General features: G+C 32.0%; 3 protein-coding genes and 1 pseudogene across 13 annotated transcripts; 1 reads left to right on the forward strand and 3 right to left on the reverse strand.

Moving 5' to 3' along the window:
- The first annotated feature begins 4,300 nt into the window (after positions 1–4,300).
- On the forward strand, positions 4,301–5,917 carry LOC107959546 (linamarin synthase 2-like; annotated as a pseudogene).
- A 79-nt stretch (positions 5,918–5,996) lies between these two features.
- Positions 5,997–8,714, reverse strand: LOC107899851 (linamarin synthase 2). Of its 9 annotated transcripts, none has more exons than XM_041080718.1 (5): positions 8,537–8,627; positions 8,275–8,308; positions 8,065–8,131; positions 7,385–7,923; positions 5,997–7,034 (listed from the first exon to the last, which is right to left on the reverse strand). In XM_041080718.1, exons 2-5 carry the CDS (start codon positions 8,288–8,290, stop codon positions 6,115–6,117), a joined length of 1,542 nt encoding a protein of 513 aa, XP_040936652.1. In that variant the 5' UTR covers positions 8,291–8,308; positions 8,537–8,627; the 3' UTR covers positions 5,997–6,114. The 9 variants fall into 9 exon arrangements, with proteins under 9 accessions (XP_040936652.1, XP_040936658.1, XP_040936651.1 ...); XM_041080724.1 differs by having other exon boundaries at positions 7,385–7,746; positions 8,537–8,622; XM_041080717.1 differs by having other exon boundaries at positions 8,275–8,714.
- Positions 8,715–11,856: 3,142 nt separating this feature from the next.
- On the reverse strand, positions 11,857–14,767 carry LOC107899841 (uncharacterized hydrolase YugF). 2 transcript variants are annotated; one of them, XM_041080728.1, is made up of 5 exons: positions 13,908–14,767; positions 13,598–13,690; positions 13,408–13,475; positions 13,152–13,316; positions 11,857–12,523 (listed from the first exon to the last, which is right to left on the reverse strand). In XM_041080728.1, the coding sequence occupies exons 1-4, from the start codon at positions 14,532–14,534 to the stop codon at positions 13,178–13,180; spliced, it is 927 nt and encodes a 308-aa protein (XP_040936662.1). In that variant the 5' UTR covers positions 14,535–14,767; the 3' UTR covers positions 11,857–12,523; positions 13,152–13,177. The 2 variants fall into 2 exon arrangements, with proteins under 2 accessions (XP_040936662.1, XP_040936661.1); XM_041080727.1 differs by lacking the exon at positions 11,857–12,523 and having other exon boundaries at positions 12,965–13,316; positions 13,908–14,766.
- A 503-nt stretch (positions 14,768–15,270) lies between these two features.
- On the reverse strand, positions 15,271–19,111 carry LOC107899825 (pentatricopeptide repeat-containing protein At4g39952, mitochondrial). 2 transcript variants are annotated; one of them, XM_016825583.2, is made up of 3 exons: positions 16,411–19,111; positions 16,170–16,256; positions 15,271–15,518 (listed from the first exon to the last, which is right to left on the reverse strand). In XM_016825583.2, the coding sequence occupies exon 1, from the start codon at positions 18,931–18,933 to the stop codon at positions 16,576–16,578; it is 2,358 nt and encodes a 785-aa protein (XP_016681072.2). In that variant the 5' UTR covers positions 18,934–19,111; the 3' UTR covers positions 15,271–15,518; positions 16,170–16,256; positions 16,411–16,575. The 2 variants fall into 2 exon arrangements, with proteins under 2 accessions (XP_016681072.2, XP_040936660.1); XM_041080726.1 differs by lacking the exon at positions 15,271–15,518 and adding an exon at positions 15,532–15,862 and having other exon boundaries at positions 16,411–19,094.
- Between the last annotated feature and the right edge of the window lie 355 nt (positions 19,112–19,466).

Here is a 19,466-nt window from a genome sequence, read left to right on the forward strand (position 1 = left end):
TTGCATTACTTTTATTTTTCATCTCCTTTGAATTGCTTGTGATTTATGAATTAAAATATAAATATTTAGTTGATATTATATTACATTGCACCCGTAATTTTATATTTTGCATTAAATTATTTTATTTAGATTCGAAACATTTCAATCATATTATAATTTCATATTTTCAAATAATATCAAAATGTCATAATATAAAAGGTAATATAGCAATACTATCTATTTCTTAAATTATATTGTATTACAAAAAAAAAATCTAAAAATTTAGACTAAACTACCTTTTTACTTTTGTTATTTTAATTAATTTTATTATTTATTTCCAAATAAAATTTAGATTTGATTAACAACAAAAACTATTAACTTTGAAACAATAAATGTCATTCTTTAATGTTATTATGATTATAAGTATGATTTATAAATTATGGCTATCTAAATAGTTTTTTCCCATTAAGTTGAATATACAATCTTAATCACATAAACATGAATACCCCACACTCAATCTTAAATCCAAACAACTTAAAATTGGGTTCTAAGTTGGCTGTATGTTCCAAGAATGCATATAGTTAATACAATCAATTTATTAAATTATTAAATCAAAAATCAAAACATTGTTTGATTCTCCTGTGTGCATCTTAAAATCAATTTATGTACTCATACGTATTAATGATTTAATGTTTTAATTGAGATTATTATGTTTATATTTTTAATTGTATGGTATTTAAATTTGTCCAGGAAGGTATTAGAAACAGTTGCTAAATTTGGAAGTGCCTTTTTAACATAGCATCCTTGGATGTGAAGGCCCCTGGTTTGTTTCCACAGAGCATGTGACAGCCATTTCGCTGTGCTTATTTTTTGCAATTTTAGAAACCATGTGTTGAAAGATGCAATTTTTTGATGTTAGGATGAAGGGCCACCAGGCCTACACTTCGTAAAAAGATGGCCCAGCATTTATTCATTTTTTTTTAAACATAAATCTCTCCTCTCCCATACTTATAGGAGGATAATTGAAGCTGTAAATGAATTAAGTTTGAATTAATAAATTTTTTATTATGTTGGTTTGTTACTTTTAAATTTGTTTGTGTTTAGTTTGTGTTCGTTAAAAATTTTAAATTTTTATTCATGTTCGTTTATTTAAAATTATGTGTGTTTATATTCGTTTGTTTAATGTTCACGAACATATTCATTAACATAATCGAACATGTTCACGAACATTAAATGAACACGTTCACGAATAATGTTAATAAATAATAAACAAACAACAAATACATACACACATATATTGTTTAGATATAAAATAGTCAAATATATATTAATAATTATATTATAAATGAAAAATACAAATCAATATAATTTTATTAATATATACTAATAAAATAATAAACAAATTTTAAGATAATTTTATTAATATATACTAATAGAATTTTTATGAGAATATATCATTAATAAATAAATGAGTCAATAAACAAGTCAATAAACGAGCTTGTTCGTAAACATAAACGAACCAAACACACCTCTGTTCGTATTTGTTCGTTTATTTAATAAACATAAAAATTTTATTCATACTCATTTATTTAGTTTAATTAACAAATATAAACGAACATTATACAAACAGTTCACCAAACGTTTTATCTATTTACGCCTCTAAGGATAATGCGTTTTAATACACTTAAATCCACATCTTTTTACACCGATAACAATATTAATATTAATTGAGTTAATATTCAATCGAGCTTAATTATTGTTATTTTTTGAATGGATTATTAATGCGTAGAGGAAAATATTTTTACAATGGGACGACTGAATCACGTTGGCAAAATCTTAGTTAGGTTTACCTGTATTTGATTTGGAATTAAACGTATTTAAAGCTCACGTCATTTACTCACCCATTCTGACTTCATTTATTTCTTAATAGTTATTCGAATTTTATTATTATTTTAAATTATTAATGAATATACAATCAATTAATTTAATTTATATTAAACTGATTTAAATGTATTTATTCTTTTATCCAATAGTGATGAAAGAAATTATTAGTAGTTTTAAGTATTATTTTAAAATAAATTAGTTCAGAGTGAATTATTTTATTTAAATTTAATTATAAAATATATTAATATTAATATAAAACATGTTTTACTTTTTTAAATTAGTAGAATTTTTAGTAGATAATTATTTATTAAAATAATAAAAATAACAAAAAGTTAGACTTTTGCATATTTTCTCGATAAAATTGATATCACGTTACATATTATCAGAGGTGTAGCTACGGCTTTGACTAAATGGAATTTTTTTTCCTTTCAAAAATTAAAACTTTCAATTTAAATTTTTTAGCATTTAATTAATTGAAAAACTGTATTTTTTTACCCTTCTGGAAATAAATTCCTAGTCATCCTTCTTACTTATAACAATAGACCAGCCTTATTAATACAAGCGGCTGGTGCCTGCGGAAGTGCCTAAGTAATAACAATTTACATTCCAGCATTTATTTGATAATTAATATAATATTTTTATTAAATCATAAAAAATAGATATTTTTTAAATAAAAAACCTTAGCATGAATATTTTATGGATGTTGTGTTTTTTTATTTCTATTTACAATTTATCAATATAATATATATTATTAAATATGTAAAAAAAAAGTTAAACACAAATGTTGGTTATGTTATATTATACTTAATACATTATTCTTACATTTACTTAGAAAATGGGACCATGAGCAGGCACACAGACAAAAAGGAATATATAAAAAAAAAAAAGAAAGAAAAAGGATTGGCATTGGGGAAATCAAGACCGTCAAAAAAATATGATCAAGTGATTACATACACGTGAACCACTTTGTACCATCAGATTCATTCTCATACGTAATCTCCATATGACAAGTCTTCTGCAACAGCTGCCGAAACCAGTAGTTGCCCATTAATTTTCAGCTTTTCCTTTTAATTTCTCAAAATAAAAATACTACTACCTGCCATTGAGATATTACGGTAAAACTACTGAGCTTGTGTTGGAGTTGAATTAAAGGTAATATTGATCATTTTGTTAAAATTTTTATTTATTTATATTGTTAAAAGTTAGTTTTATATGTCAATATAAGGTATATATAATATGTCACATATTATTGTCTAATTATTTTATCAATCATATAAATTTTTAATAGTATAAATAGATAAAAAATTTAACAAAAAAACAATTTACTTTTTTATCTAACATTAAATGATATTTTGCATATTTTTTTGGACAAAAGTAAAATTCAATTTGACTCTTGACACGAAAACTTTTATGATGGTTTTATGAGATATTACCTGTACCTATAATGGTTAAGATTTTATGATTTTGAATTTTCAAGTTTAGGTTGCACATTGTAAAATTTATGTATGGATTAATTAAATAATTAATTTAGTTAATCAGTTTAATTTAATTTTTTTAAGTTTAAATTAAAATATTATTAAAGTGAATTTTACTAAAACTCAAATTTAAAATTAAAAAAAGAATTGAACTGCATTTGGTTATTTCAATTTAAGATATTTTTATAAATATTTGAAAAAAAAATCACAATATTCTATTAATTTTAAATTTGAATTTAAATTTCAACTCAAATTTAATGCTAAAAATAAAAATTATCAAAATGTAATTAAATGAATTTTCAATTTTTTTTTTGTCAAACTACGAATATTTTACAATAAAATATTCAATAATTTTATTAATATAAAATAATTTCACAAATATTTATTTTAACATATAAAACATAAATAACAATATCATACTAAACAAATATTAATACAATAATAAAAAAAATGTACCAAAAAAAAAAAACATGGTTCCACCATCTCCAATGGAGGGCTGGAATGGGCAGATGAGTGGTCTACTGCAGGTGAGGATGTGGGTCGCAAATGAGGAAAGCCCATTATAGACTCAATTTATATGGATCTTAAGACTCATTTTAGTGCTTCTTATGACAGCTTAACTGCGTTGACCAATAGATTTATAAAGCCATGTTTCGATTTTTAATCATTTACTATTTTTCAAAAACAGATGGAATCAGCGGGTAATAGCGTATTAATTTTTTAAATTTATTAACAAATTTCATAAAATTATAATTAAATAATCTTTAATTGACCATTATATGCACCAGTTGTTTACGTCATTCAATAATTCTATAAATAGCCAATGAATTCTTGATTTAAAGCATCTTTCATATTGTTTGACTTTAACATGCATTTTGTCTTAACCTCCATTGATGTTGAGCAACACTTATAAAATCCTCTTTCATTTTAGCTATGATTCATTCTCAAATAATTCTTCAAAAATGGGTTCAATTGAAGCTCAAAACCCCATGTTGTTTGTATTCCATATCCTTCCCAAGGTCATGTTAACCCAATGACACAATTAGCTAAGCTTTTACACTCGAGAGGGTTCCATCTAACTTTCGTCAACACTGAGTTCAACCATAGACGCCTGGTTCGATCCAAAGGTGCCGAAGCAATGAAGGGTTTGCCGGATTTTCGGTTCGAAACGATACCCGATGGGCTGCGCAGTCGGACCAGGATGCAACTCAGGATATCCCTGCGTTATGCGACTCGACGAGGAAGAATTGCTTGGCTCCATTGTTGGAGCTTATTACTAAACTGAACTCTTCTGATGTGCCGCCTGTTACCTGCATTGTTTCTGATGGTGTGATGAGCTTTGGCATTGAAGCCGGCCGGTTGCTTGGGATACCCGAGTTCCAGTTTTGGACTGCCTCGGCTTGTGGTTTCATGTGTTATTTGCAGTATAATGAACTATTCAAAAGGGGCATTGTTCCATTCAAAGGTAAACATCTTTTGTTTCATTTTTTTTCCTTTCGTTTCGGGGATTTGCATATTTACATATACGTTTTTTACAGATGAAAAATTCGTGAATGATGGCACTCTGGACACACCAATAGATTGTATCCCTGGTATGAGTAACATGAGGTTCAAGGATATCCCGAGCTTTATAAGAACAATAGATCCCAACGATGAAATGTTTGATTTCATGGGATCCGAAGCTCAAAACTGCTTAAAATATTCAGCAATAATCTTCAATACATTTGATGAGTTAGAACATGAGGTGTTGGAAGCCATTGTTGCCAAATTCCCTCGTATTTATACCGTGGGTCCTTTGAATTTGCTCGGCAGACATGTCCCCGAAAGCCATTTCAGCTCACTGAGGTCGAGCTTATGGAAAGAAGACACCAACTGTATTGAATGGCTGAATCAAAGGGAACCCAAATCCGTGGTTTATGTGAATTACGGGAGTGTCACGGTGATGTCCGATTATCATCTGAAAGAGTTCGCATGGGGACTTGCAAACAGCAAGCACCCGTTTTTATGGATCGTGAGACCCGATGTTGTGATGGGGGAATCAGCTGTTTTGCCCGAAGAGTTCTTCGAGGAGGTCAAGGATGGAGGATTTATTACGAGCTGGTGTCCCCAATATCGAGTGTTGTCCCATGGGTCTGTCGGGGTTTTCTTACGCATTGCGGGTGGAATTCGACGTTGGAATCCATTTCGGAAGGGGTGCCTGTGATTTGCTGGCCGTTCTTTGCCGAACAACAAACGAATTGTAGATTTGCATGCAGCAGATGGGGCATTGGTGTGGAAGTTAACCCTAATGTATACCGCGATGACGTTGCCGCGCTTGTGAAGGAAATGATGGAAGGTCAAAATGGAAAGAAGATGAAGAAAAAGGCCCTGGAATGGAGGGAAAAAGTTCATGTTGCCACTGATGTCGGCGCATCTTCTTACAATAATTTCGACAGATTCATTGAAGAAGTTCGCTCCATCTCCGTTAGTCGTCGGGCCTAGGCATGAGTACCGAATTTAAACATGTAGTCACTAATATATCTAATTTCTTTTATTAAATTTTCATATGTATTTTGAAAATTTTATTTTTTAACTCATATGCATGTTTACATGTTGAGATAAAAGAAGAGTAATCCTAGCTACATAACTCCCGATCATGGAGAAGGGATATCGAGAAAGTGTTGCAAAGTTCAATGGTGAATTTGATTTAAGAAGATATGCATTTGAATATGTTTATTCGTAAATTATCTTTCAATTTAAAAAGCAAAGGACAAATATGAAATAACATTGTATCTCGTTATAGAATGTCATTAATGAATTTGTTAAGATTATTATGCGAAGATCCTCCAACATTAGTAGCCTCTTCAGCTTTCTTCTTCCATTCCAAAGCCTTTAGCTTCATTTCCTTCCCTATATCCCCTTCCATCATCATCTTCACAAGTGTTGTAACTTCATCACGCTTCACATCATTACTAATCTCCATCCCAATTCCCCATTGATTGCATAAATACAAACAATTCGTGGGCTGCTCATCAAAAAATGGCCAACAAATCACCGGCTTGGCTCCACTGATACTTTCCAGTGTTGAATTCCAACCACAATGTGTAAGAAATGCCCCAACTGAAGGGTGAGAAAGTACCTGGTCTTGCGGGCACCAATTCACCATCAACCCCCTACCTTCGATATCTTTATAATACTCTCCGGGCAAGATTCCAGGGTTCCCCATCACCATATCAGGCCTTACAACCCACAGAAAAGGGTGGTTGCTGTTTGCAAGCCCCCACGCAAATTCTTCGAACAGTTGGTCTGTCATCACAGTTATGCTGCCATAGCTAACGAACAAGACCGAGTTAGCTTGTCTCTTGTCGAGCCATTCGAGGCATTTGGAGTCCTCTTTCCATAAGCTAGACCTAAAATAGCGGTCTCGGCTAAGAAGGGTGAGCTTTTCGAGCAACGAAAGTGGGCCTATGGTGTAAAGGTTAGTGGACTTTGCAGCGATTGCTTGCAGTACTTCATGTTCTAGCTCATCGAATGTGTTTAAAATGATTGCTGAAGATTTTAGGCAATTCTGTGCTTCTTCACTCATGAAATTCAACATTATGTCGTTTTGGTTTGTTGTTCTTATCAATGTTGGGAAATCCTTAAGCCTCATGCTGCTCATACCAGGGACTCCATTGACTGGTGTATCTAGTGTGCCATCCTTGGTGAAGTTTTCATCTGCAGATAACATTTTATAAATCTAAAACGAATATGGTTGAGTGGAGAATACTAAAGAAAAAAATAATATGTATATATTTTCTTTTAAAAAAAAGTAAAAATTAAACTACATATATAATAATAATATTTAAGAAATACTTTTAGATTGGATACATCGAAATACAACGAAATTGATATATGTTTTAGTTCCAAAACAATAACAGTATACTAACCAATATGATGCTGACAATTTTAGTCATATCTCGTTTTTATGTGCAGGGTATAATTCAAAATAATTGAAAAATAAAAAAGTAACATAGAATAGATAGCATAGAACATAGTGATTGCTCATTAATAAGATTAAAAAGTACCTTTAAATGGAACAATGCCTCCCTCGATGAGTTCCCTGAAATGCAAATATGCATTGAAACCACAAGCCGAGGTGGTCCAAAATTGAGCTTCAGGTATGCCGAACTCCTTTGCTGCTTTAATGGTGAAGCTCATGGACCCATCTGATATAATACAGCTTACAGGTGGGGATTCTGATGAACAGTTTAGCTTAGCCAGCAACTCCTTAAATGGACCCAAGCAATTTTTCTGAACCGAATCGGATAGGACCCAAATGTCCTGGGTTGCATCACGGTCTGATGGTGGCAACCCATCAGATATGGTCTCGAACCGAAAGTCGGACAAACTGGTGAGAAATCCTGAACCTTTGGACCTCACTAACCGCCTATGGTTAAACTCAGTGTTAACGAAGGTTACGTAGAAGCCTCTTGAATGTAAAAGCTTAGCTAACTGCATTAATGGGTTGACATGCCCTTGTGCAGGGTATGGGACAAATACAGCATGAGGCTTGGTAATTGAACCCATGCTATAGAATGCACTCATGTCCCAGTTTAGGCTGTATCTATATAGAAGATAGGGATTACGTTATTCTGATTCAAGTGCATGTATGTATCTAGTGCGGGTATATTCAAGATCATATTCCAATACCTGCAAATGAAGAGTTGACATAGAACAAGGATAAATAACTAGGTCAAACTTGAACCTGGGTTTGTAGGCTGTTGAACCCTGAATGCTGCCTGGTTGGAGATTAGGTGAGCCAGCTACAATTTCTGCAAATAAAAAGAAGTTTTAGAGTTTCTTAGGATTCGAATGAGCTGAGCAATTCAAACAAGAATTTTAACTTTCCCGGGAATATAGAGGAAACAAAATCTATATTCAATTAGACAAAAGTGAGAGAGAAAGGTCAGTTTACTACAAGACAAGTGCATAGTCTATAATGTCCGACCCTGAAAGCCAGCAAAAACCAGTTATTAACAAAAAAAAAAAATCAGCCAAAAAAAATGCTTCAGCCTTATCAGCACCATGTTTACGGCTCTATGGAATATGCCATTTAAGCTTGTCTCTGTTGTTTAAAAGAGTTGTACTTGGTGCTTTGTGAACTCCACCATTGGAGGTTAGTAAATAAAAAATTGCAGCTTTCAACGCCTAAGAAAAGATATCAATCTATATCTCACCTCCCATTTGATAATCCGAAGAGCCAAGAAATCTGCATCAGTCTTACCAATGGGAGTTGTCTTTTCAATTTTCCTATCCCAAAGCTGTGACATCCTTTACGATATATGTGTATATATAAATAAATATATTATTTTAAAAAGTTTAGATTCAAAGTATAGCATGACACAACAATTAAAAAAATATTTTTTGTTAAAAAACTTACTGTAAATTAATCAAACAACCCTTTTTTTTTACAAAAATTAAGATTTATCATTATTTATCTCATGTTAGATTAAATTGATCTTTTATTTTTATGATTTGCATTGTTATTTAAATGTAAGTTGAAAATTTTCTTTTCGAAAAATCCATACTTAATACTCCATTATTTTTTAGATAATTAAACTTATCAATGTTTAAAAACTTCATTTTTTGAGTGATATTATTTAGATATTATTTGTTTGAAAATGCTTAAGTGAAAAATGTTATTTATAATAATAAATATTAATTTGATTGGTTCAGAACTGTAACACTAATTAAATAATAAATAATTTAAAATAATATTTAATTATTTTATGTTTTGGAATGACAATGTGATGCTTTCTAGCATAGCATTTATGTGAGCTCTATGTGCTTAGTGTGTTAGGTGGGATGTACAATTAGTGCAATATGTGTGATGTGATCTGTTGAAATCTTAAATATTTAAATTTTATTATATTAGTGTTTATTAAATGATACGTACTTTAAATTATTATGTCAATATGTGTTTATAAGAATAACTTTCAAGTTTTTGGTTCTAAATGTGAAATAAGTAAATAATTATTTATAGTGAATTTACTAGTTTAATATCAAGAGAGAGAAAATTGAACTTGGCATTAAACCATCATAAGTATAATGAGAAAAGAGTTCTATAAAAATGGTATTGTAATTGTAATATAAGAAAAGGAGCATGTAACCAAGTGACTAACTTGTATGGTGGAATTAAAGGGATGAATGACTTAAGTGGATGGTAATTGAATGAGTAAAAGTGAGTTATAAAGTATTTAATTTAAGTTTCTTTTAAGTGAGTGACACAAATGAAAATCATGTATTATTATAAGAGATTAAATGTAAATTAGAAATGAGCTCTTTAAGTTTAATGCATTAATGGTTTAAAATGCGTAAGTAAAAGATCTATTCCAAGAAGCCAGAGATTGTGTCTTCAAAGATCATATTCTTGTGCAAGGTTTGAGGAGAATAAAGAATTTAGTTTTATATTTCTTATATTTGAAGAGTTTGAAATAGCATGTACATAAGCCAAATGTATTTTATATTAAGATTATAAGTTTATCAAGTTTTCATGATGTATGTGACGCTTTTTAATATTATCAAGATAAATTGTGGTGTTGATATGATTTGACCATATATTTTTTAGATGAAATTAAGTTTAAAAGAGCTTCGATAATGCTTTAGAAATAAAGTGTCATTGGTTGGTGTTATTTAGACGAGCAGTTGCAAGGTCATCATGATAGAGGACAAATTGTCTTAACAAGGTGCTTTTGCCAAAATGCCACCTAAATAGCATTTGGGTTGTGTTGAAATTTGTTAAAGTGTTTTGATTACATTTTGAGTTATGAAAAATCCATTTTATATAATTTCCATCTCCAAATATCTAGAGGATGATTTGAAATAATTTTTTAAAGGCTTTTTAATTTTAGAAAACGTTAAAAATTATTTTTATTGGATTTTTTAAATTTGTTTAAATGGTGATGATTTTGTTTAAAAAAATTTTGAGAAACACAAAAAAAAGTTAATTCAACATCGCCTACATGCACCGAACTTCGAATCAGATATGAAGATGTTACAAACTTTACATCAAATTTAATGTATGAGCCATACAATAAGTGGTGTAGTAGTCTTAATCCACTAATTAAAAAAATCATATACCCTTCATAAAAGATTGATCTTTTATATTCTTTTATCTTGTTTGCCTTTAGTTATTCAATAATTTTATCCATATATAAAATATTTTCAAGTATTTTTAAGAAGTACAAAATATTATTAAAAAAGTTTATGTATATAATATTTATAAGTACTTTCAAAAATAACAAAATATTATTAATGTTATGGAGTAAAAAAGTTTCTCATTTTGTTGGGTGGTTTTTTTTTAGCATGAGCAATGTTAAGAATATGTACCACACAACAGCAGTGAAATTAAAAAACTTGTGGATTGTGGGGTAATTTTTTAAAAATTTAAAATGTTTATAAAAATTATATAAGTTAATGTATAATGTTTTATTTTGTTGTTAATTTTCCTTTACTTCATTGGTAGATTTTACTTTAAAATAATTTTTTATTCCTATTAAACATTTATGTTACGTTTGGTAGGAGTATTATTTTTTACACATGTTTTAATATATGAATTATCAATAAACTAATTTAATTAGTAATATTTGGCCACTTCCATAACTTTTTTTTTATCAAAGAGAAAGAAAAATTCACTTATTTTAAAAATGTCTTATTTTTTACCAGAGTTTTTACTCATATTTTTAATTTCCAATTTAAATTTATACTAATTATTCTTATTATATGTCTAATTATTGTAATAGATATGTAATAAATAAGTTCCTCCATGTTAATACACTTGTAACCGAACGAGGCATTAGAACAAATAAATCTAATCTTGAAAAGCAAAAAAGTGTTTACAAATCCAACATAGAATTAGTAATTTTCTTTCACAAAAAATAAAAATCGGTTAAGTGTTTTTGGTCTCATGCAAATGTAATATATCAATTTTCCAACACAAGATTTACAATAATCACACTTACAACAATTTCTAATTAAAAATGCTAAATTTCTAAACAAATTCAATAAATTCAAGATTATGAATACAATCAAATCTAATTTCTTCAATGATTTGTATTAATCAATCTCTAAAAATTATTACCCAATCACGATGTTAGAAACCTTATATATAATCAATGTCCCAAAATCATTCAATAGATAAAAAATCTGAATATATCACAAGAAAAGCTACAATACTAATTTTTTAGAGATTAATCAATAAAGCTTTTAAAAAAATAAGAGAGTTGATACCAAATTAGGGAACCTACTTGATAGTATTGAAAGATTGAAAACTTATCTTGTAAAAATTCTAGAAAGTGTGAAAGAATAAGAGAAATATTTAAAAAAAAAATAATTTTTTTATTTTGATATCATTGTATAAAGAACTTTTAGAATTTTTTTTTATATATTTTGAAAATGCCATGTAAGGCACACTTGTAGGGAATATATATATATTTTTATGTAAAACTGTCACACATGTTATTATCACCTACTTATGATCATGGTATTCTTGATATTAAAAATATATTCTTTATGTTAAAACAGTTACATAAGATGGCATATTGAGAAGTAATCATCATATTGATTATCAACGTCACATCAATACAAATTAAATAATATTAATGTAGAGGTACCAACTTGAATAACATAACTCAAATCTAAGTACCAATTAGATAAATAAAGTTTAAATAACAACTAAATATTTTCGAAAAAATTCAGAAGTCAAACAACATATTGACCCTTTTCTAAATCATCTAAAACTTATTATATTTTTCTTTATCATAATCAAAGTATCTACGCGGTAACTAATCCCTTTTAACATTTTTATAATAAATTGAAAAAGGACCCTAAGCTACATTGTTTTATCATACCAGAATCTTTTGCTTATTTATTTGCTAAAACTACTCCTTTTTTCATCTTCATCTATCATTTTCTTTCCAAAGCTTCATCCAGCCTCTTACTCTTCCTAAAACAGAGCTCTTCTTTCCACCTCTACTTTTCGTTGAAAAAAGTTCTCCCATATCCTTCTATGCTTTTTTCTGGATACTCATGCCTCGGCTATGTCAAGATTGTCTTCAACTTTTTTTCGTATGTTCTAATATGTGCCGTATCCAAGTGTATATGTGCAGAACACTCGACATGAACATGAGAGAAAAAGAGTTGCGTCAGTGATTCATAGATGACACCTATGATATTGACATGAGAGAAAAAGAGTTGTGTCAATGCTTCATAGATGACATCTTTACCAATTCTGTTCATAACAGATATATCTAAATCCATACATATATTGAAATTTTTTAACTCAGTTAGACTCAAAATATGGACAATTTTATGTTGAAACTCACCAATATAACCCTCTTCCATTTTTAAAATGAATGTTATTATTAAGTCTCATGTTTCAAATAATAAACAAGCTTTGAAGCTAGAACAAATGAGTTAATCAAGTGAGAGAAGCAAACGTGAGAAATATTCTTCAAGTCTATCCTTTGCAGATGCATTCACCTTCAAATTTCCTCGTCTGCTTTTGAATGTTGTGAGTTTCATGAGAGTCGAGGAACTTTTCTTCGACTTGGAAAAGTTGTTAAAACCAGACAAATCGAATAGTATTCCGATCCATATCCGCATAATTTATTTAATATTCAAATCCATTTAATTAATACTATGTAGTAGAAATTTGATTATAACAAATTAAACGAACGATGAGGATCTAGTACTTTTTTTCACAGATTAAACGACTAAAACACCAAAATTTGTAAATGAAGGCTTATTTTGAGAAACCAAAAACTCCTGGATTATCTTCATTCTTTTGCATACCTTTGAATCTGTTCTACGGCCATTGCTCAGTTTCCGGGTTTAGCCCGGGAGAGGGGATCGATAAGGAAAGATTTCAAGTGCTTGAATAGCTCTTTAGGTTTCTCTGCATTGATGGCATGCCCTGCATTCTTTATGATCACCAGTTCTGTATTGTCTCCCAAATGCCTGGATCAACAGTAAAACATAGCCGTCCATATCAAGATTGATTTTTAGCTCAAAAGTTTTAACTATGGGCATATATATGACAGTGACTGACCTTTTCAATCTGTGTCCCAATTCTAAAGGGAATATTTGGTCATGCTCTCCCCAGATTATTAGTGTTGGCTGCACAATAAACATGGATTCGGATATTTTCCATTTTTTTTAATTGTTGATTTTTGAAAGACATTTCATACCGATACCAATATCGAGTATGTTTCAAAAAAAAAAAAGTAGTAATAACAAACCTGGGTTATCTTTGGAAGATCAGACAGTTTTCTGTCCTTATGTAATGCTAAAATCAAATCTTTTCTCTCTTGAAGGTATTCTGTACACATCACCTGCCAATAAAGTTGAATTCCCAACACAAATAATGCAAAGAGTTGGATATTGATATTGATACAAAATATATTTAATTTCTTTATACTAGAAAGATCCTACCTATGTGTTTGAAATAGTTTTGAAGTAGTGAAAATTTAAAAAACAAATATATACTTAAGGTGGAATGATATATATATATATAAGGATGAAATGAAATATAATGTAGTTTTGACTCACATGGATGAAATCGTTTAGGAAGCAAGAAGGAACTCTTTGAGTAGGCTTATAGAAGGAAAGCTTCATCAACTCCCTCATTTTATCAGGCGTTTGGGGTAACAAAATACTAACAGCCTCATCCACGCTCTTCACTTTAAACATTCCTTCTTCCATATCTTTCTCTTCCAGACACACCCCAGTGCAACATAGCACCACCTTCTCTATCCTCTCCTTAAACTGCGCCGCCATCCTATATCCCACAAATCCCCCGTAACTGATACCAACCACGTTCATACCACTAACCACCCCATGGGCCTCCATGACCCGGACTACACACTCCGCCTGAAATTGCTCCGATCGTTCGGGTCGGGTCGTGTAGGACTCCATGAAGAAGAGGAGGTCCGGGACGTAGACGTTGAAGCGGGAGATGAGAGGTGAAATGAAGTCGTTCCACTGCCACATAGCGTTGGCGCCAAAGCCGTGGATGAGGACTAACGTCGGCTTGGATTGGACATGGAGTTTGGGGATCCAAACGTGCATGACGGTGCCATCTCCGAGGTCCGTCGTCGATGATCGGAGACCGGCGCTGGAGAAGCTGCAACGAAAGCACGAATCCCGCGTTGCAGTGAAACTGAAACACTTAACCATATTACAAAAATTATTTGTCTGCTCCAGAGTCCGATGTGGGTTTGTCGGAGAGAATCATGGGAGGGAATGAATTAAAGGAGTTACTGGGTGGTGGTTGTTTAGCGAATGCAGGCAGGCCAATGAGTATTAATCATTTATTCCTTTTTTTTTTTTGGGACAAAACATTTATTCATTTGTTGCAAGTAAAAAACGTCAAAAATGGCTCCTTCTGGACTTATCTATCTTTCAAGCTGAGGAATTTATTCTAGTTTTTTTTTTTTTTGGGGGGGGGGGTGGGGTGTGGTGGGGGATAGATTCTCCTTTTAATATTTTCCGAAACACAGATTCTTGCAGTTGTCGTGTAGGCTCAATACCCAAGTGAAGTGATGTAGAAGGGTGGACCAAAATCATATTACAAATTCCCGAATTTTATACGTGTAAATCATATCAAGTTTATAAAAGAATCAGATTCCAATGAGGATGCTGCAATGATGATCAATAATAGACATATATACACAAATATCATATTCTTGAGTGGTACCAAATTTGTCTGCCCCTGTATATGTGACATGTGGATTATATTATATTTATTGACGATCAAGTTTGCCATCACCAAAATAAATTTCTTTCTCCACGAAAATTTTTATCACAACATAAATTTTCCATGGCAACCTGATCTTGGGATTTCCCAATTTTGCTTCGGTTGCTTATTCTGTGATCGAAATTAATTAAAGGAGACAAAGATAAAACAAAATTATTGGGATCAATTAAACTTTGGAAATAAAATTTCTTAACCGGCCAAGAAACTTTCACATATGTCAAAATGAACAAGTGCATTGTATTCATGTTTGATAGGCGCATAAATGTCAAACAAGAATATTTCTGTACCTTGTGAAGCTGGCAATACAGAACGAAAGCAATGAACTCGATACCAGAACACCGATGAAACAATTTCATCTCCCAATGCCATGAAACATGAAATCCCCAACGAATATAGACTTCCATCTGCAGAAACATCCACGCATTTAAGTGATTTTGAGGAGATATTACACACCATAATTTTTTGAATTTCCTTCGGATACAAACTTATATAAAAAGCCTAGAGGAAAAAACAATTTGTCTCAAGATAACAAGAAGTCCTCGCGTAGAACAATTAGTTTGAACAGCAACTGGCTGCAACTAATATGGCCAAAAGCTATAGAAGAATTAACCAAATTGATCGATTAAACTAGCATGTCTTTCCAATTGGTAGAAGCATATCCAAAGAAATCAAACTATAAACCTCTGAATTTGATATGGCTTGCCAGGTTTGCTGAATTGCTTGAGACAAAGGAATTGGCTTTGTTGTACTGAAAACGTGATTTTGTATTTCAACATCAGTCTCAAATTTTTCTAAAGAAAAGGGGAAAGGTCCAGGATGGAACTCCTTAAGTATTTTGATACAGATGCTTAGCATGCAGGATGAGAAACAAGTCAATAGTCAACAATCACCATGAACAACTCCTACCTGCACCTGAATTTTTTATTTATTTTTTTTTTTTGGGGGGGGGAATATGCATACATTGCAAGATAAAATATGTTTTCATAAGCATGCTAACAAAAGTCTTAACTAAAAACTGAAAAAGGGTGAAAATGGCTGTAAGCAAGAGAAAGTACCTGAAAACAATGCTAGCATTATGTAGTGCAGCCTCATTCTTCGGGTAAAGCAGAGATCCTGAACCCATCAAGCCATATGTTTTCCCACTGCACAATTCACAGATCTGAGAAGTCCTCGTTTCTAAACCGTACCAATTACTTAAAACTAAAAACAAGATCATGTATATTTTTTATCAGAATGCTAAGAAACAAAACAAAACGTGCAAAATTAATCTAATAGATGAAAAAAATACTTGCATACCAGGTATACTGCAGTTTCAGCCTCATTCTTTAGGTGAAGCAAGCATCAGTCCTGAAGAAATAAAACCATATGTTCTCTGCTGAAACATAGGTGGATCCTGGAAGCCCACCTTTTTTAAGGGACACGAGAAATTTCTGAACCAAAATCGATCTCATATTCTTTATATTATATTGCACTCCAACCAGCCTTTTTTCCTACATCCCTTTCCTTCATCATTTCTCTGGCCCGCTCTGCCTCCTCCCACCATCCCATAGAACTATACATGTTGGAAATCAAAATATAGTACCCATCATTCTCAGGATCAGAATCGATAGCACGCTTTGCTATCCTTATCCCCATCTCAGTTTCATTGTGAACAAGACAAGAACTTAACAGAGCTCCCCAAACACCCCCATCAGGAGAGATGGGCATTGACATAACCAGGGCTTCAGCTTCCTGAAGATTACCTGATCGGCCAAGAAGGTCCGTCATGCAAGCATAATGCTTCAAATTTGGCTTTATAGAATAATGTTCCATTCTACTGAATAGAAACTTCCCTTCTTCAACAAGGCCTGCATGAGCACAAGCATTGAGAAGAGAAAGAAAGGTAAGATCGTTTGGTTTAGCCTTTAATTCTTCCATCTGCTGGAAAATCTGAAGTGCTGATTTTGCATCTCCATGCATTGCATAACCTGAAATCATTACATTCCAAGAAACTACATCCTTCTTCTCAATTAACATGAATAACTCCCTCGATTTCTCTATTTGCCCACACTTTGCATACATGTCAATCAATGCAGTAACAAGAGATTGACAGAGCTCATATCCTCCTTCCTTGATGTAACAATGAATCCTTTCCCCTTTCTCCCATGATGCTAGAAGAGAACAAGCTGAAACAACAGTTAACAATGTTGCCAAGTCGGGCATTAAGTTTCCCAAAAGCATTTGATCAAATAAGGCAATAGCCTCAGAAAAATGTCCACAACAAGTATACGCTGACATCATTGTGTTCCATGTGATAACATCTCTTTGTGTTTTATTAAATATCCTCCATGCAACAGTTAAGTTTCCCACTTTTCCATACATATCTATGAGAGAATTAGCAATTGAAGTGTTGTCAGCCATGTAACTTCTAACTATCTGGCAATGAAGTGAGCGGCCGATACGGATTGCTCCTAGCTGAGAACATGAAATGATAACAGAGACCAGACTGTTTGAATCAACCTCAATGCCAAGTTGTTGCATCTTCCTAAACAATTCTATAGCTTTTGCTTCTTGTCCCATCTTACAATATCCATGAACCATTATATTCCATGACTCTATGCTATGGTTAGGTATCCTTATGAAGAGCTTCTCTGCCATAGATAGGATTCTAAACTTGCAGTACATTGATAAAAGTGCATTATGAACCAGCTGATCTAACAAAAAATTCCTCCTTATGATTAGTCCATGAAAAGCCTTTCCCTCACATACACTCATGAAATTTCCGAAACCCAATACCATAGAACTAATCAAAATTCCATCTGCACATAAACCATCAACTTGCATTTCCCAAAATATATCTAAGCATTCCTTCATAAGTCCAAATCTAGCATTCACGCTAATGATTGAAGTCCATGAGATAACATCTTTATCAACAACTTCAGAAAATGAAGCATATGAATCCCCAACACTCCCACACCTAGAATACATAGACAATATTGAAGATTGTACAAGTGGATTAAATCCAAGTCCAGTTTTCACCACAAAACCATGTAAACACTTCCCCTCATCCAAAGCGCACAGATTTGCGCAAGCCTGAAAGCCACCTTCCAAAGTCCTAAAATTTGGCCTTGTATCACCATCCTCGGCAACTCTCTGCATATCACGAAGACATTCCAAACCCTTCTCACTCTGCCCATTTTGCACGCACCCAATTACAAGAGCCGTCCAAGCAACCACATCTTTAACAATCATTTCATCAAACACAAGATGAGCATCCCCCATTGAACCACACTTCGCATACATAAAAACAAAGGAAGACCCGATGGCCGAACTCAACACGAAAAGGCTAGATTTCAAGACCAACCCATGAACATATCTCCCACAAACGTCCCACCTCAGCTCAGCACAAGCGGAAACAACCATGGGAACAGTGAAATCATTAGGCAGGGTATTAGACAACCTCATCTTAAGATAATAGGCAAAGGATTCAGAGTAGTTCCCATTGGAGAAATGGGATTTGATAACCGAATTCCAAAGGAAAACATCGTTTTTCGGAATGCGAAGTGAATCAAAAACCTTGGTGGAACAATGGGGTTTGTTGAAAAAGGCATACAAAGAGATGAGCTTTGAGGCAATGAAAATGTTATCGTTTGAGTTGCCGCTGGTGATAACGAGAGCATGGGATTGAAGAAGGGATTTGACAGTTGAAGAGGCAGCTTTGCTGGAGAGGAAGGAGTCTAAGTTACAGTTAAGGTAGTTAGAAGTTGAATAAAACAAGAGTTGATGGTGAGGAGAGGCGAAGTGTTGTTTCAACAAACGTGTTGGTTTGAGTTTCAGCATTGTTGTTTAAAATGGAGTGGGATCCTAAGCTTTAAAATGGAAGGAAATCCTCCCACTCAAGATTGCCATCCATTTGCCGGTCATCAGGATACACCACAGTGAATTTTGTACGCACTGAAACCCTTTTATTTTATTTGGATACACTACAGGAAATCCTCCCAAATCCAATGCACCACTCTGTTTGGTTCACTTACGTTTTATTTTATTTTAAATGATTTAAACACTTTTTAATATTTTAATATATATTTTATTATTTAAACACTTTTTAACATTCACACAGCATGTTCTTATTAAATACTATATATTTTTTGGGTAAAATATGATAAAATGATAGTTTATGTAAATTTATGACAAAAAAAATACCAATAAAATAATTGGAGTAGGGATTAATTTATTAATCAAAGTTTAATATTATGGATTTAGTAATAATTTACTAGTAACATTTGATATTAAATTTTTATTAAATTAATTGCAAGGGATAAACCTGTCTTTTCTTTGTATTTTTATTTATTATATCTATTTTATTAATTGAA

This window comes from Gossypium hirsutum, chromosome A11, assembly GCF_007990345.1.
Source record: "Gossypium hirsutum isolate 1008001.06 chromosome A11, Gossypium_hirsutum_v2.1, whole genome shotgun sequence".
In the NCBI taxonomy this organism is placed as follows: domain Eukaryota; kingdom Viridiplantae; phylum Streptophyta; class Magnoliopsida; order Malvales; family Malvaceae; genus Gossypium; species Gossypium hirsutum.

Bases quoted from the DNA above. Each gene is read 5' to 3' on its own strand.
- LOC107899851 (XM_041080717.1), bottom strand. The intron at 7,924-8,064 runs GTTCAAGTTTGA...TCTTCTATATAG, and splicing joins TCAACAGCCTACAAACCCAG to ATACAGCCTAAACTGGGACA. The intron at 7,035-7,384 runs GTACTTTTTAAT...TGTTATCTGCAG, and splicing joins AGGCATTGTTCCATTTAAAG to ATGAAAACTTCACCAAGGAT.
- LOC107899841 (XM_041080728.1), bottom strand. From the start codon at position 14,534: ATGGTTAAGTGTTTCAGTTTCACTGCAACGCGGGATTCGTGCTTTCGT. The intron at 13,691-13,907 runs GTGAGTCAAAAC...CTTTATTGGCAG, and splicing joins TCCTAAACGATTTCATCCAT to GTGATGTGTACAGAATACCT. The intron at 13,317-13,407 runs GTCAGTCACTGT...CTGTTGATCCAG, and splicing joins TTGGGACACAGATTGAAAAG to GCATTTGGGAGACAATACAG.
- LOC107899825 (XM_016825583.2), bottom strand. From the start codon at position 18,933: ATGCTGAAACTCAAACCAACACGTTTGTTGAAACAACACTTCGCCTCT.